This window comes from Rhineura floridana, chromosome 17 (assembly GCF_030035675.1).
Source record: "Rhineura floridana isolate rRhiFlo1 chromosome 17, rRhiFlo1.hap2, whole genome shotgun sequence".
NCBI lineage: Eukaryota > Metazoa > Chordata > Lepidosauria > Squamata > Rhineuridae > Rhineura > Rhineura floridana.
The window spans coordinates 30702390-30719224 of record NC_084496.1 but is presented as its reverse complement, the minus strand read 5'-3'; the positions used below and the strand labels follow the sequence as shown (position 1 = coordinate 30719224).

Below are 16835 nucleotides of genomic sequence, written 5' to 3'. Positions count from 1 at the left end.
GACTCCACAGCCCTGGAATTCAAGGTATTTGTCCAGCCCGCTCCTCTCATCCCTCCCACTGAAGCACTTGTTTTCTGAGCATGCACACAAGTTGTGCACACTGGCATGCATGCCATTAAAAAACAACCACATCCCACCAGAGTGTGGCCTTTGAAAGTCTGAGCAGTCTTCTTGGCCAATGTGGGAATTGATCTTCTTTTCTGACTCTCTTCACCCCTTTGTCCTTTGCCACTGGGGAGGTCTGTGGCTCAGTGGCAGAGCACCTGCTTTGCATGCAGAAGGCTCTGGGGTCAGTGCATGCCCAGGTAGGGCTGGGTAAGGAGTCTCTGCCTGAAATCCTGGAGATGGAGTTGCTAGTCAGGGTCAACAATACTGTCTGACTCAGGTTCATTTCAACACAAGATGATAGAAACATCTCGCTTTTGCCTTTTGGAAAGATGAAGCCTCCTGCTTTGCCTTTCATGCTTAAATTACATATTGAGGTGCTGCTCCCTGTTAGGCAATGTCATGCCTTCTTTCTGAGCACGAAAAGGTAGTGCCTGAATTTCTGTTCTATCCTGACCCACATTTCATTTACATAAAACATTCCCAACCACTGAAAAATAACAGTGGTACAATACAGGCAGCAAATACCAAAATTACAACATGTTCAATAAAGACAATAGGAGATTACAGTCTATCCAAGTAAGGTCAGGAATAGAGAAATTCTGGAATCTGTGTTGTTTTTTTGCACCAACCCACAAGCAAACAAACTACAGCCGGCCAGCTGCCTGGGGCTGATGGGAGTTGTTGTACAAAACATATGGAGGGCACCAGGTTGGCAAATGCTGCACTACAGCATGTACAGTGTTCTCATGGCACTGACAGTATTGGGAAACAGAAGAGCAGCCAGGGAAGAGGAGAGAACAGTCCCCAAGAGGGCCACTGCATGTCAAAACCACACCCATCAAAGCCTCCGTGGTAAAAACACGAAGAGTTGTCTTGTTAATTTGTGACGTGACAGACAATGACATCTGCCATTGAAAGAATGACAGCTTCTTTTAAGAACAGGAGCAATTTAATAATAGAACCCTTTGAAAAACACAGTGACAGGGCAAGTGCACAAGAAAAGCTTCATCTGGAAGAGCCCCCAAAGGTCGGCTCACTCAAGACTTCCTGACTGAGGGTGGATTTTTTTCATGCTCACAATCACCCTATAATTACTAAAGTTACTTAAGATTCATTTCATTTCATTACTTAAGTTACCCTGAAAAAAAAAAGCCTGTGTAGTTAATATTGAAGATTTCAACATTAAACATTTGTATTATGGGCTGGAACAGCTGGTGCACAGTGGGGAGGAGAGCCTGGCTGGGAGTCCAGAGTCCGTGAGTTCAAATCCCCACTCCTGTCTCCTGGGTGTCAAGGGCCAGCTAAAGATCACTCCACAGTGAGTGGCTCAGGGGTTACGTGCCCTGCCACCTGTGCAGCCGTGGGCAAGCTGCAGAGTCCCAAGGACCCCAGTTGCCCCCCAGCTGGCAGTTGCGGACAAGGAAGGGGCTGGCTTGTGCAGCTGTGGCAAGCTGAGCAGGCCCTAGCCAGCTGGGGAGGACTAGCCTCAGAGGGAGGCAATGGCAAACCCCCTGTGAATGCCACTTACTATGAACACTCTATTCAGAGGGTCGCCATAGTCGGGAGCAACTTGAAGCCAGTCCATCTCCATTTCCCTTATGGGCTGGAGTTAGACTCCACCCCTTGGGCTTTCCTTTTGTCTGCTTTTCAGTTTCTATTTCTGTTGTGTTTTCTGCCCAGCCACCAATAAAGGACCATGTTTGCCTGCAGTTAAGAGGCAGGAGTCTGTTTATTCTGCAGTTATTATTATAAGTACAGTAGGATTGGGTGCTTATTGCTAACAGGGTGAAGTAAAGTTATCCTTTACTCTTTTAAAGTACTCACTATCCTCACAACCATAGTGGCTATTTTTTCTTATTTTTCTTGAGTTTGTTATTGTTATGTGCCTCCAAGTCGATTACAACTTATGGCAACCCTATGAATCAGCGACCTCCAAGAGCATCTGTTGTGAACCCCCCTGTTCCGATCTTGTAAGTTCAGGTCTGTGGCTTCCTTTATGGAATCAATCCATCTCTTGTTTGGCCTTCCTCTTTTTCTACTCCCTTCTGTTTTTCCCAGCAGTATTGTCTTTTCTAGTGAATCATGTCTTCTCATGATGTGTCCAAAGTATTATAACCTCAGTTTCATCATTTTGGCTTCTAGTGACAGTTCTGGCTTAATTTGTTCTAACACTCAATTATTTGTCTTTTTCACGGTCCATGGTATGCACAAAACTCTCCTCCAACACCACATTTCAATGACAACAGTCCTAGAGGAACAGAAACACTGCTATGGGCACTACAGTTAGTTGGCCACCTAGGCTATAACTCAGGCCTAATTTCTGAGCTCAGCATTAGACCTTTTCAGGGTTCTGAGAAGAAAAATAGATCCAGCACTCAGTTAAAAAATAAAAAAATCCAATTGCTTTCCACAACTAGTTTACAATTGCTTAGTTAGTCCTTTATATAGCAAGTAGTTGAAAAGTTTTCCCTTGATTGTGCACCAGGAAAACGCAAAGGCCAGGAACAAGACTGGAAGGAGAGACCCTCAAGGAGGAGGTAACATCCTTTTTTTCTTAAGAAACAAAAATATGCCAGTTATTTAATTATTATTATTATTTACTTCCCGGTATTCCTATTAAATTTCCTGTTGACTTGACCTTCACAAAGCCCATCATGAAAGCTCCCACACTCTCTGCATGGAGGAGGGGGAGGGTCACTGTCTGGCCCTCACATCCTCTCCACCGGTTGCATTTCTGCCTTCAGCCACCTTATGGTGGTGGTGATTTTCCTCAGAGGCGGGGACCTTCCGCCCTCCTTCTGTGCGCCCCATACAGACGTGCGCGCGCACCCACCCGCCGCAACATGAGCTTATAGGGCAGGAGGAGAAACTCCTCCCCCCTCTCTCGGGCGCGCGCCCGGTTCCCTCCCGCCCCGCGAGCCAGGCGTCACGTGACGCTGGAGGCAACCCATTTTAAAAAAACAAGCAAACTAAAACCTCCTCCCACTGTGTGGTAAGTGAGGAGGGGCGGGCCGCTCCCTCGCTCCGTCTCTATGCTCACTGGCGATCACGTGGCGAGAGCGCAGGCCGGAAGGAGCCTGACAGGCCAACCCAGCGCGGCGGCGGTTGCATGAAGCGCGCGCGGAGGGACGGGAGCCTGCGGGGGGGAGGGGGCGGAAGGGGGCTGGCAGGAAGCAGGAAGCGCCGCCGGGCAGGAGCGGAGCGAGGCGAAGGAGCCGGGCCGGGGGTGAGTGGCCGCCGCCGCTGCCGCCTGCGCCGCTGCCGCCCCCCAGGGCACCCCTCCGGCGCCCCTTCTCTCCCAGCCCGGACACTCCCCCTCCCCACCCTGCTTCAAGCCCCTCCCCGACTCCTCCCTCCCTCCCTGCGCGTTCTCTCCTCTCTTTTTTGCCCCCTCCCCTCCCCTTCCTCAGCAGCCTTGCCCGGCCCCTCCCCCCGCTTTCCTTCTCTAGCTTTTCCTCTCTCTCTCTTTCTCTTATAGAAAGGGACACCCACCCACCCACTCTTATCTCTCCTCGCCTCCCATTTCCACACCCCAGGTCCGCACGGGTCTCTCCTGGCTCTCCCTCGGGCCCTGGCCAGCCCCGCTTCCTCTTGCAGCCCTTTCCTCTCTCCCCCCTTCGGCCCATCGGTCAGCCAGGGCGGGGGAAAGCCTTCTGCTGCCAGTCAGGGCAGGCAGCCCTGAGGCGGGCCGGGGGGCACTGGACAACTTCATCGGTTCCTAATGCCCCGACCTTCTCTGGCTCCTCCCACCTTTTGCACCCCTCCCCTCTGGCTCCTCCCCCTTTCCTCTCCTACCCCGCCCCTCTCTTGCCCCCCCACCTGTGCCCCTCCAACTTTCATCCCGAGCACCTGCCCTCTTCCTGGACACCCCCCCCAGCCCAGGCCTTTGCTTTGTGTAGTAGGGCAGTGCCACATAGGATTTGAAGCTGTGCTGCCCCTTCCAGCCCCCGACCACACTCTGTGCAGCCCCTTGGCCCGCTGCCTTCCGCGCCTGCTCACTTTTCTCTTGCATCCCTCTTCCAGTTGTCCCGGCTTCCATCTGCCGTCAAGCCCTTCGGTCCCTGCCCTTTCGTCCTGCTTTCCATCACTCAGCTGCCTGCCCTCACAATGCCCCTGCACTACTACAAGGCTCTTCCCATTAATCCCTTTTCCGCTTTACTTTCTTTCCTGCCAAAACTTCCTCATTTCTCCTTGGAAAGTACCTCATTGTCACTGCAGGGATGATCTCCCCACCCCCACCTCGCTTTTGTCAAAACAGGAGCAAAGTCCATCCATCTACAGTGGTTAACGTGTATGCAGGAAACGCAAAGGCAGCAATCTAATCTGAAATTCTTTTTGGGGGGAGGGGATGAAGATGTGAGGAAGATCCCAATGTGGAGTCGGAGGTGGTTTTCAGAGCTGTTGCGTGTTCTCTGGGAGCCCCATGTTGCCATCTTTGAACATTTGAATTTAGCGAAAAGAGTAGTTTTTATTTCCTGAATCTGTAACCTAGTCTCAGGAGTGTGCGCGTGGTAGTGGAGAGTTGCAGCTTTTCTCAAACCACAAATTTGGAAGGAACAGTTAGGCTGCATTCCTATTCTCACCTGCTTCAGAGTAAGCCCGTTAAACTCAGTAGTGCTAACTCTGGGTAGACATGTATAGGACTGTCTTGTATTGATAAAGAGCTTATTACCCTTTTTATTAATCTGGTATTGTGTGTTTTATGTTGCAATGTGTGCTGAGTTTTAAAAGAGGTGTGATCAGCAGACTAACCTCCCTTCCTTGCCCTATATTTCAGTAACCTTTTTACCTCCATTTGAGATGGAAAATTATAACTAACTTACAGTACATAGCTCCGTGTAGCTATGATATCTAAATGGGCCTTCATGTCCAGAGGCAGAATACTGAAAAGGGCTGTTGTCCCTTTTCATGTTCTGCCTGCCAGGGCATGTTTCCATGTTGTGGGCTGACCGGAGGCATGTGGCTAGCTGCAGTGGGATCTGGGATCCTGTACAACATGGCCCTGTGGTCTGATTCAGCAGCCAAGCTGTTCTTATGCTCTTAGACACTTTTTCTTACACTGAGATCATCTTTCTGCTAGAGAGCCCATGCACAATCCTACCTGAAATGTAGCATTAGGGTTTGTTTCATGAGTATGTGTGTTGGGTAGGTGAGAGTTCTCCATGTAGGAAGAACGTTTCATGCGTAAAGGGCTCCCTTGAGGACGCATGAGAGTAAAGTACAAAATGGGCAAAGAAATAGCCTTTTAATTCCAGTCTTGTATTTAAGTACTTGCCTAGAATTTTTTCTCTTGGCAGGCCTCTCACTGTGGGCACGCGCTTTGTGATTTGCAGAATTATGTTGTTCCCAGATGTTGTGGGTCATCTGTGCTCAGCACTTGAACAATTTTCCCCATGTTGCCCAATATGTAGCTTGTGTCAATACTAGAAAAGGAACAATTGAAGCCAGGCTGGGGAATCTGGTGCCTTCCAACTCTCGCTGAGTGACAGTTCCCCTCATCCATGACCATTGGGGCTCATGGGAGCCGAACAACATCTGGAGGGCCACAGGCTTAGGATTAGAAATGTCTTGTGGGGCAGGGAAGGTGATTGTTTTATTCCACTTGGCCTGAATGTGCGGTGGCTGTGACTTCCTCATCCCACTTACGGAACTTCATAGTTCAAACAACGTCATTGGTGGTTTGGTGATGAGGCAGCCTAAAGGACTTGAGTGGAGTTTCACTTCTGCAGTGGCAGACGGGGGTGTTGATGATGATAGTGATTTAAGAGACTGAGCCATGAACTACAAAGTGCCTGGTCCCTCAGGAGGAGAAAAGGTTAGGAAGGGGAGTGAGATTGAGAATGGGAGTTTCTTGTATTTAGGGAGTTGATATAGGGATGTTTTGGGCAAGCCCTGTCCACCCAACCTACACCCAAAGTCTGTTTCAGAGGAACAGTCTGGAGCTTAAAGTGAGCTTCTGATGGACAGTAGGAGCGCGCCTTGCTCCAGGAGGGCAAAGTGGTTCCCATGGAATGGAAAATGCTTTGCCTTCAGTGCAGCTGCTTGAACCTCCAAAAACCAGAGGTTTAAAGACCAGCTCAGGACTGCATACAAAAGGACTTTGAAGCAGCCTCTGCTGTGCTTTGAAGTCCCAGCAATCTGGACTTCACTGTGTTAGCTGATGTCATAGTGATGTCAGGCAGTTGGCAGGTGGGCAGCCCTGCCCACCTGTCAAATTTGGTCTGGCAAGGATGGGGAGATAAAGATCTGGCCCTCTGGGCAGAAAAGGTTCCCCACCCCAATGTAAGAGAGTTCCTGCTGTATCAGGGAGAGAACTGGGTGTCATTTGGAGGCAGCTGATGGTGTCCTCAAAAGTTGTTGTAGTCGCAACTTGGAGAAATTTATCTCTGGTGGTATTTATGCTAGAGAGTTTTTCCCCTCTGAAATTGCCAGGAAATGTTTGGAAAAGCCAGAGATTTTAATACAATCAAATGCTTCCACATTCTTGGGCTAGTAAAAAAACCACTCCAAATTCCTGTGTGCCATCGTCAAGTTCTTAGGCACCAGAAAAGCTGAGTGCCTGGAACTTGTCCAATGCTGCCTGTTCCTTATGAGAAATAAATGGCTTCAGTGCTCAGTCCTCCCCTTGCGTTCATTTGTTCCCAACTCTTGCACCAGCACCTCTGTTTTCCTTATCCCCTCCAATATCTTGGGTCTGCTTTTGTCAGGGTTGGAGAAGGGTCAGTATTGCAGCGGATTACTCTGGGATTTTAATAAGATAATTCACTTTGTTTTGTTTCCTTAAATATCAAAATATTTCTAAGCATATTGTAGCCTTTCCTGAACTTTTGGCAGTGGATAGAAAGCATGGGGGGATTGTTTCATGTTTCATGTCTGAAGTTGCATTAGATCTGGGGTCCCCGACGTGGTGCCCATGAGCACCACAGTGCCCCTGAAATACCACTTGGGGCACACTAAGGCCTGTTGCTCCTCCCAGTTGTTATTAAATTGTGTTGTTTGAGGATTTTTTTTGGGGGGGGAGAGTATTGCCTGCTTATTTTTTTTATTTGGTTTTTTGAGGGGTTGTACACATGTTTTGTTGTCTCTGTATGTGGGTCTGAGCATCACCAGTTTTTTTGTGTGTGAAATGGACATTTTGTGGCGCCTAGAACAGTTTTGGAGACTTCCAAATGTGCCCCTGGACCCAGTGAAGCTGGGGATCCCTGATTTAGACCAGTGGTCTGGCCGTATTATTTTCTGACAGTAGCTCTTGAGGGCAGGGCTGGCTCTAATAATAAATAATAATAATAAATTTTATTGGTTAGTCGCCTATCTGTCCGAGTTAACGGACACCCTAGGCGACTTACGACAACCAGGATCTAGGTTTGATGGGGTCCTCAGCCAAGTGTCCTTGTGCCTCCCCCTCCCATGACAGGGTTCCTCCAAGTAGGCTTACCTGCTAGATGGGACAGCGGCAACAGAACCTCTGATCAGAGCTGTGGGAGCTGGGAGCTGCTGTCAAGTATTTCCCACAGTGCCCTGGTGTGGCGTTCTGTCACAGGCATCGTGGAAATTAAAATGGCGTCTCCAGGTGCTCAAGCCTAGATTAAAGAGCCAGAAATAGGGAGGAAAGGGCAGGTGCCAGCTCTGGGCTCTTCTGGGGCCCAGCAGGTATCAGAAGATGTTGAATGCTGATTCCGGCTATGCTTCAGGGCAGCCTCTTTCACAGTCTTAACCAGCGGAGATCTTAACTGGAGATGTTGGGACTGAACCTTCTGCATGTGCTTTCTTCTTGAGCGAGGCCGTATTTGGAACACGTCTGCAATTAGTACTGGCCCACACAATAACTTTCACTAGTCTCCCTGCCTTGATATATTTTATTTTAGTCATATAGGGTATGAAACATATTGTACAGAACAAGGGTGGGGAACCTGTTGCCCTCTGGATGTTCTTGAACTTCAGCTCCCATCAGCCTTAGCCAGCATGGCTAACATTCATGGATTCTGGGATTTGTAGTCCCATTTGACACCTGGAGGACCACAAGTTCCCTATCCTTGGCCTGAATGCTGGGGTGGGGACTTCCAGTTTACAAAAGCCTGACTGCGTGGAGACAGTTCTTACTTGTGTATAGGTGACCATACCAGTGGCCGTGGAACAGCGTCCTTGTTTACATAAAGTCACCTGCCCTTGCTCATACACTTAGATATTCCTTCTCTCTCTCTCTCTCTCTCTCTCTCTCTCTCTCTCTCTCCCCCCGCCCCCAAATGCTGCCAAAGCTTTTTCATCTGAGAACAGCTCAGTGTGCAGAACTTCAGAAGTGGCCCCTGTGTTGGCATTTGGGGCAGATGGTTGTGTGAACAGGGCAATGGGCTATGCTGTTGCGCCATGTGCAGCTCTGCTGAGTGCTCATCTTTTAGGCCCATCTTATGCGCGTTGTACAACTAAGGAGAGTACTTGGCCCCTGGAATATCAGAGGAATTTTGCAGTATGGAGGGAGTTTCAACAATGCTTGATGAAGTATTTGAGGATACAGATGTTAGCATTACAGTTTATACCCTTTAATTTATTATCCTTTTGTATTCTGTGTTTGTAACTGATTTGTGAAAAGATGGTGATGTGATTTTGTTCTGTTTCCCTTTCTCTTTCAGACATTTCTCACCATTACTAATATCCAATCATAGACAGTGTTTTGTAGAAATTTATAGTTAAAGCTTTTAATTTTTAATCTCTAATTTTTAGGATTTTGATTATGTCTATATGGAATGTACTTGTGTTTGGTTGTAAGTCGCCCAGAGTGGCAGATTAACCTCTGCCAGATGGGCGTCTAACAAATCTCATAAATAAATAAATAAATAAATATTGGCCTGCAGGCAGCTGGTGGCCTTTTCGGTGCGTGCAGTAGTGCTTTGCGGCTCTGAGCATTATAAATGTGTTTTCTTTAATCAGTTACAAAACAGGAGAGTGAAAGGGATGGGACTGGCAGAATCATGGCTCGTAGAGAGGACTACGTTTTTGGGAATGGATTGGAAGAAAGGAAGAGTTTTCAAATGTCATAAACGACATAGTAAACATTAGGAACCACAAGTCGGCAATCTTGACAAAAAAAGTGGAGCAACCAGTTGCAAAGCATTTTAACATCGAGGGTCACAGCCTGTTGGACTTTTCCATTACAGCGATAGAGATGCCAGCAGATCCAGCAGCATTGACTAAAAGGGAGAACTTTTGGATTTACTCTCTGGACGCATTGGCACCACATGGCCTGAACCTGGAGGACAGTACCACCACTACTTAGCTCTGCAAATGAAACCCCTCTGAGCATTCCATCCTCAAAGCTCTATAACTGCCACCTTGGTAACAGCATTTGTACGTTAGCAGCTGATGAAGGCGGAAGCTGAAACGTTTTGTTAATATAATAAAAACCTCTGTTTGGTTAATCACAATTACGTTTATATATATTTTAGGTGATTAACGGAATCCTTATAGGGATCCAGAGCAAGCCTGAGTGAAGTTCTGTTTGTTGCTTTCAAAACTGTCTTATCTGTATACCAAAGCAACTCGCATCCAACGAGGATCCAGTCTTCTTCATTCAAGTTCTCCATCATGCACAACAACCACCCAAGGTACGCAATGTTTTTACAAGAGAAGATTACAAAATGCCAACTTACTATAGAGCATCTTAAAGTATATAAGACCTTAAACATTATCCCACGAGGCCTTGAGATCTATAAACCAATTTCTATTCCAGAAAGTATCCCTTTATGTCTAAATTGGCACATAGAGAAACATCAGCTGAGCATATTCCTTATTTCTACGATTATTAAGCAGAATCTTCTGAAAATCAAGACCTTGAAACACACACTACAGCAGGAATTAATGTTTCAAAGAAACATTCTAAAACTATGCGACTATGAACGCCTCCTGTATCTGCTCCATAGAACAGCAGACAACTTTTATCAATGCCCATGCCACCAAAAAGAAAAAACTCAAAAGGGATATTCTAAGATATCATCTTCCTCTTATTCCATCCAATTTAATAACACAGTGTTCTATTTATAAAGAAATATTTTCATGTGCTACAAGAGCAGAAGCTAACCACAAGAAAAAGAAAAACAGATTCAAAAGTGTTACTCCAAAAACTTCCACATGTATAACAAGATCACCTGACATAACTTATAGAAATGACTCCACAACAATAACAGATCTCACTGCAGGCAAAATGTCACCTAATGAAATTAGGCTTCTATCCAAAGGCCTCAACTTCTGCCCAACACCTAGAGAGCACAATATAGCACAGATGAAATGTGACATCAAAGCATTTGAAAGGAGATGTAGATTGGCTGAATTTTTTTATGATGACTCTAAGAACAACATAGACCTCTACAATAGAGATCCTCTGCTACAGTTTCTGCCACCTAAAACTGGGACACTGAACATTAACAGGAATCCAGTCCTAGAAACCTTTCTCTTATCAATAAACAGAGTCATCAACAACCACACACTAACTCCTACTCACGACAACCTTTCAAAAGAAGAAAGAATAGCCCTAAGGAACCTTCAGATGAGAAGGGATGTTGTCATCAAGCCTGCAGATAAGGGTGGTGCTGTTGTGGTACTTAACACTACAGACTATATAGCAGAAGGTAAAAGACAACTAAAGGATGAAACAACATATAGATTTCTTGACAAAGTCATCACCACAGATCTCAATACTCGTATCATTACATCATTACATCCTACCTTACAAGTAGGAAACTTCTTAAAGAGGAAACTGCTGATCTCCTTGTTAATCCAAATCCCACCCCTGGAAGGTTTTAAAGACACCAAGGACTTCTTGCTTAAAATTGAGTCTTTAAACAAGCAGTATCAATTCCACAACAATACTATACTAGCTACTTTAGATGTCACATCTCTTTACACCAATATACCACATAATGATGGGATTCAGGCTTTAAATGAGTTCCTTAACACCAGAGATATGAATAATCCTCCAACAGAGGTTCTCACAACTTTAGCTACGCTAGTCCTGACTTGTAACAACTTTATATTCAATGGAGAACACTACCTGCAACTACAAGGCACAGCTATGGGGACTTGCATGGCTCCATCATATGCAAATCTCTTTATGGGTAAACTGGAACAGGAGATCCTCAAAAAGGCACTCAACAAACCACTTATATGGTGGCGATACATTGACGACATCTTTATGGTCTGGACGAATGGTAAAGAGAGTTTGGAACAATTTAAAAATTACATCAACTCTATCCATCCCTCTATTAAGTTTACATTTAATAGTACAAATGGCAATCCGCACATCCCTTTTCTGGATGACTTTCTCACCATTGAAAACAACAAAATAGCCACTGATCTCTACAGCAAACCCACCGATGCCCACACCTATTTAAACTGGAAATCCTGCCATCCTAGGCATATAAAGAAGAACATTGTGTATAGCTTAGCTCTGAGAATCAAACTTATTTGCAACACTGAAGATAAATACCAGAGAAGGATCAGTGAACTTAAAGAACACCTTCTTCTAAGAGGATATTCTCCACATATTATCAATTGCAACATCCACCGAGCCTCCATTCTGTCCAGAGAAAACCTCCTCCATCATACTGAGGTGTCAAAGAGAAGAGAGCAATGGATTCCGTTTGTGGTAGATTTCCATCCAGCACCTCCTAACTATCACCGAGCAATCAGGAAGAGCTAGCTACCCATTGCTGGCAAACTCTGAACATCTTGCTAGAGCCATCAGCAGGCCTCCTGTTGTAGCATTTCGCCAACCTCCTAATTTGCGCAGACTGTTGGTGAGAGCTTTGCTTAAGCCACCTATCACCAATCCAGGGTCTCATCCTTGTCACTCCAAATGCTGTATCACCTGTGTGTACCTCAGGGAGACAGCCACTTTTACAAGCACTAGGACAGGCAGGACATATTACATCAAACAGAACATCACCTGCAGGTCCTGCAATATAATTTACGTCATCGAATGCAAAAGACCAGGATGTCATATCCAATATGTAGGAAAGACCACAACTGACCTACGCACGCGCTTCAGGAACCACAAGTCGGCAATCTTGACAAAAAAAGTGGAGCAACCAGTTGCAAAGCATTTTAACATCGAGGGTCACAGCCTGTTGGACTTTTCCATTACAGCGATAGAGATGCCAGCAGATCCAGCAGCATTGACTAAAAGGGAGAACTTTTGGATTTACTCCCTGGACACATTGGCACCACATGGCCTGAACCTGGAGGACAGTACCGCCACTACTTACTTTCTGCAAGTGAAGTCCCTCTGAGCATTCCATCCTCAAAGCTTTATAACTGCCACCTTGGTAACAGCATTTGTATGTTGACAGCTGATGAAGGCGGAAGCTGAAACGTTTTGTTAATATAATAAAAACCTCTGTTTGGTTAATCACAATTATGCTTATATATATATATATATATAATATATTTAATATATATATTTAAAGTGTTAAAGCTCCTGCATGTCCTGTTGGTAGTGGAGGCACATTTGACAATACAGCAACTTCTCTGTGGTTACGCTCAGGTTTGGGTTTCAGATAATGCTGCCTCAATGAGCTTTCAGTGGCTTTTAAAGGCATGTTTAAAAATCTCTTGACGTTTTGGTATTTCATCTGGTGCTCTGGGAAACATGCGGCCTGCTTCATCTCTGCATGAGCCTTCTACCATGGCCTTTCACTTTTACCAATCAGCCTCTATTGGGGGTGGCTAATTCTGTTGCATCTCTGTGCCAGGTGTGTGACTGAGGCTGCATTGCAGTATAAAATTGCCCTTGGTAGATGCTGCACAGCACACCTCTGGATTAGATACCAGGAGGCATGCTCAGAACAGCAACTCATGCAGGGGACATATGGAGGTGGGCTCCTCTAAGGCTGTATATTGTTACTCCTTCACATCCTAACATAAACTTTCAGGTAGAAGAGTAAAGGCACACCTTCAGTTTTAATTAAGAGAAAAAGCATTCCTAAGTTATTGAAAACTTGATAGAACAGCATTTTCCTGTTTTCCATGTGCAAGAAGTGAAACATGGAATAAAGGTGAGCCAGTTTTCTAGAGGGATGCACAAGGTATGGTTCTCATTAGATTATTAGCTTAATTTTTAAAAAGTCTTCTAGTTGCTGAAAGATGCAGTCACCCAATGCTAATTTTAAAGTGGGTCATGATTTGTAGCATCTCTTGCAACTTCGATGGGCTTGAGTCCTCATTATTTCCTCCAGACATTTGGCTTTAGCGTTACCTGGAAATGTTGCCACCCAAAGCAGTGCTGAGACTGTTAATGGCTGTCTTGTTCAGGGGATAAATCCAGGAGTCGGTAACCCTCCTATTGGCCATGCTGGCCAGAGCGGATGGGAGTTGCAGCCGCAAACATCTGGAGGGCTAGAGGCTAGCTAGCCCTGGCCTAGGCCTTTTAAACACATGACATACTAGCGAAAAGGCTGAATAAAGAAATCTCTATGTTAGTTGTAGTCTGTTAAATTGTTTATTGTGATTTCATATGAGTAAAAACAGTGGTTCTGAAACAACAACCCCTTATTTTGTTAAGATGCAACATCCATCATTTCAGAGCCATTCCTTTCAGCCTGTCGGAGGAGGGGGCTCTTTTGAGATGGTGTAGTTTTTAGAAGTATCTTAAAAACATGCACAATGGCCTCATTAAATGGGCAGGGGGCAGTCTGTGGTTTGGCTTGCTGTTACAAGGCAGAGCCGGATTTGCAGGGAGGGAGATAAAAATGCCCTATCTTCAGACTGTTGAAAGTAATTGAAGACTGCATGTGCCAAAGCTCAGCTTTCTGTTTCAATACTGCTGTCGGGGTGGGAGCTATTGAGCTCCAAGCATCTTAGATATACTTTGATGAAACATGTAACATAGCTTTGAATTGTGAATATTCATCTCTAAATAGACATAGACTGAAGTGGAGGCCAAAAGAAACTGTTTGCAAATTCTTTGCTACCCTTCCCCAAAAAACTTGGTGTTGACAATTCACGAAGTGATTAACATCAGTTCTGTATATACTGAGTTTTCTTTAAAATACAAAAACTCTGGGTTTTCTGTTTGCAGTTTTGCTTATTCTGTTATTTTGGTTTGTGAGAATGTGGTTGAACAAGTGCTGGAAATTGTAAATTATGTTGCTCAAACTCTCTTTAAAAATTGTGGATTTCTTGCCCTGCAGGTCTTGAGGAATGAAATATGAGTTTGCAGTCCTAAGTCCAGTGTAAGGAGGAAGCACAGCAGGAGCACCTAGATCAGGAAAGCAAAATCTCACTAGCACAGGGGATTGTTGTTGAATTGTGATACTTAGTTCATTAGTCTTTTAATTGAAAAAGAGGCCCTGTTAATCAGATTTTCTATTTTTTGTTAGTTATTCTATTTGTTTTTATTTTTAAAAAAGTTGGTGCCATCTTAGACACATCCTTCTTGCACAGAGTAGAAGGTTCTTGTAAGACAGACCTTGTCAGGGCCAGCACCAGACTGCAGTGGGCCTCAAAAGTAGTGGCAGAGACGCTGTCCCTGGGGGCTTAAATAGGCCCAGCAGCGTCAGCAAGCTAGCTGGCTGCGCACTTACTCTTGCCATCACCCAAGATGGCGGTGGGGGCATGTTGATGGCCTGTTGCCATCTTGGGTGATGACAAGCATGTGTGCAGAGACACAGCAACACAGGAAGTGGCACCGCATCTAGGCTGCTGGCAGGGGATGTTACCCAGGAGGGTGGCTCTTGCTCCGCAATCTGCATCAGCATCCGGGTGCACACTCTGTGACCTGATGCTAGCGCTTACTGCAGAGCGGGAACTAAATCTGCCCGCCCCCAGCCGCAAGGCCTCTCTCAGCCACAGGGGCCCTCAACCAGTGCCACAACCTGGCTGCCTCCTGGCGCCAGGCCTGGACCTTGTTCTGGCTCTTGTGTACATGTATCTTAAAAATAGTGTTTTTTTCCCCCCTTCCAGAGCTATTTTATTCACATGCAAGCATATGCTGGCTAAATTAATTAAAATTAACTCTAGCATTTCTTTAACCTGATGATGGCGCTATCAGATTGAGTAAAGGTCTGTAGCAGACTTCATGATGAAAGGCTTCAGAGATACTGGAAGATCTTGGCAAAGACTTAGGGTGGCCACTTGCGAATTGCCTAGAAAGAGGACGAAGGGGGGGGAACCAGATTTGCATAAAATTTGCATATGCGTATTTATATGTATAGATGCAAATTTAGAAATAATTACAGTAATTTAAATAGAAATGAATACATCTTGCCCTAGTGGCAAAGAATGTGGCCAGCTGTGTTTCTAATTTTCAATGAAAGCTGAGATATACGGCCTAATCCTGTGCATGTGTACTTGGAAGTCAGTCCCACTGTGTCTCGCATGGCTTACCCCCATGTATGTTTGTATAGGCGCATTCTATATCAAATATTCCATTCTGTGCTTGCCTGGTGGCTCTTCAGGTAAATAGAAGGCCTGTTTATGGATGGATTAACAGTTGCAGTCAGGATTATGGCATATTTGGGCAAGGGTTTTCTGAATTTCTCTATGCATTACCTGCCTCTCAGTCAAAACTAGAATGGTTAAGATAAAAGTGTAAATTTTTGCTTAGCTGCTGATTTGAATAAGATCTTAAACTTTGTGTAAATTCTGTCTGGAGCAATCTCTGCCACATGGAAAAACTACATATTTATTTATTATTTGATTTGTATCCCGCCCTTCCTTCCTCCCAGCAGGAGCCCAGGGAGGCAAACAAAGCACCAAAAAACTGTAAAACATCATAAAAACAGATCTTAAAATACATTAAAACAAAACAGCATTAAAAACATTTAAAAACACAACCTTAAAAAAGGCTTAAAAACATTATTAAAAACATATTAAACAATTCTGACACAGATGCAGACTGGGATAGCTGTCAACTTAAAAGGCTTGTTGAAAGAGGAAAGTCTTCAAAAGGCACCGAAAAGATAGCAGAGATGGCCCTGCCTAATATTCAAGGGGAGGGGATTCCACAGGGGAGGTGCCGCCGATGTGATCAAGCCGGTTGACTTCTCCTTTCCAGGTGCGCTTGGCGGAGTGAGTGCCATGCTCAGGTGTTGGCTCTTGACCGCATAGCTTTCTAACATGGCAGAAGGAGGCGGAAATGAAGAAGTGATTGACTTGAATAGTTTCCGGAGCCACCGCGGGAAAGGTAAGTATCTAATGTTCTGGCCCTTCCAAGTATGATACATGAGGCTGGTAAAACTGTTGAAGAGTATTGTATGCCAGCCGTCTCCAACTTGATGGCATGCAGGTGGTTTGAACTGCAACTCTCATCGGGTCTAGTCAGCGTCAGGCTGCACCATGGAGAGGCGTTTCTTCTGGCAATGGAGGTGTGCGGGATGAGGAGCCTTTGCACTGAGCTGGAGCCTTCAACAGCAGCAGCTTTTGATTAACCGCAGGAGCTGCCCTCTCCTCGTTTTGGTCCTTTCTCCTACAACACAGAATATCCGTTGTAACCACCTTTGTCTTAAAAGAGGTTCCATGATCTTTTTCTCAAATGCATTGCTCTAAAGCAGGTAGTGGTGGGGAACCTTTTTCAGAACATTCCCTCATGGGGCCACATTCTGGCCAGTCACAATCACTTGAGGAGGGCTGGTGGGAGACAGGTGGACTGGACAGAGTTCCAAGAGGTGGGTAGAGGAGCATGAGGTGTCCTGTTTGTCCCCTGGGCCTGAGGTGTCCCACGCCAGCTCTAAAGTGATACT

General features: G+C 45.5%; 1 protein-coding gene across 3 annotated transcripts in view; it reads left to right on the top strand.

Moving 5' to 3' along the window:
• Positions 1–3029: 3029 nt before the first annotated feature.
• Positions 3030–16835, top strand: part of RNF216 (ring finger protein 216) — a 91958-nt gene continuing 78152 nt past the window's right edge. The window contains exons 1-2 of one of the 3 annotated variants that reach the window (XM_061599474.1): positions 3030–3100; positions 16151–16279. In XM_061599474.1, the coding sequence (XP_061455458.1) occupies positions 16213–16279 (67 nt within the window). In that variant the 5' untranslated portion in view covers positions 3030–3100; positions 16151–16212. Of the gene's footprint in view, positions 3101–3160; positions 3335–16150; positions 16280–16835 lie in introns of those variants that run through there. The other 2 variants (XM_061599473.1, XM_061599475.1) reach the window with 2 other exon arrangements.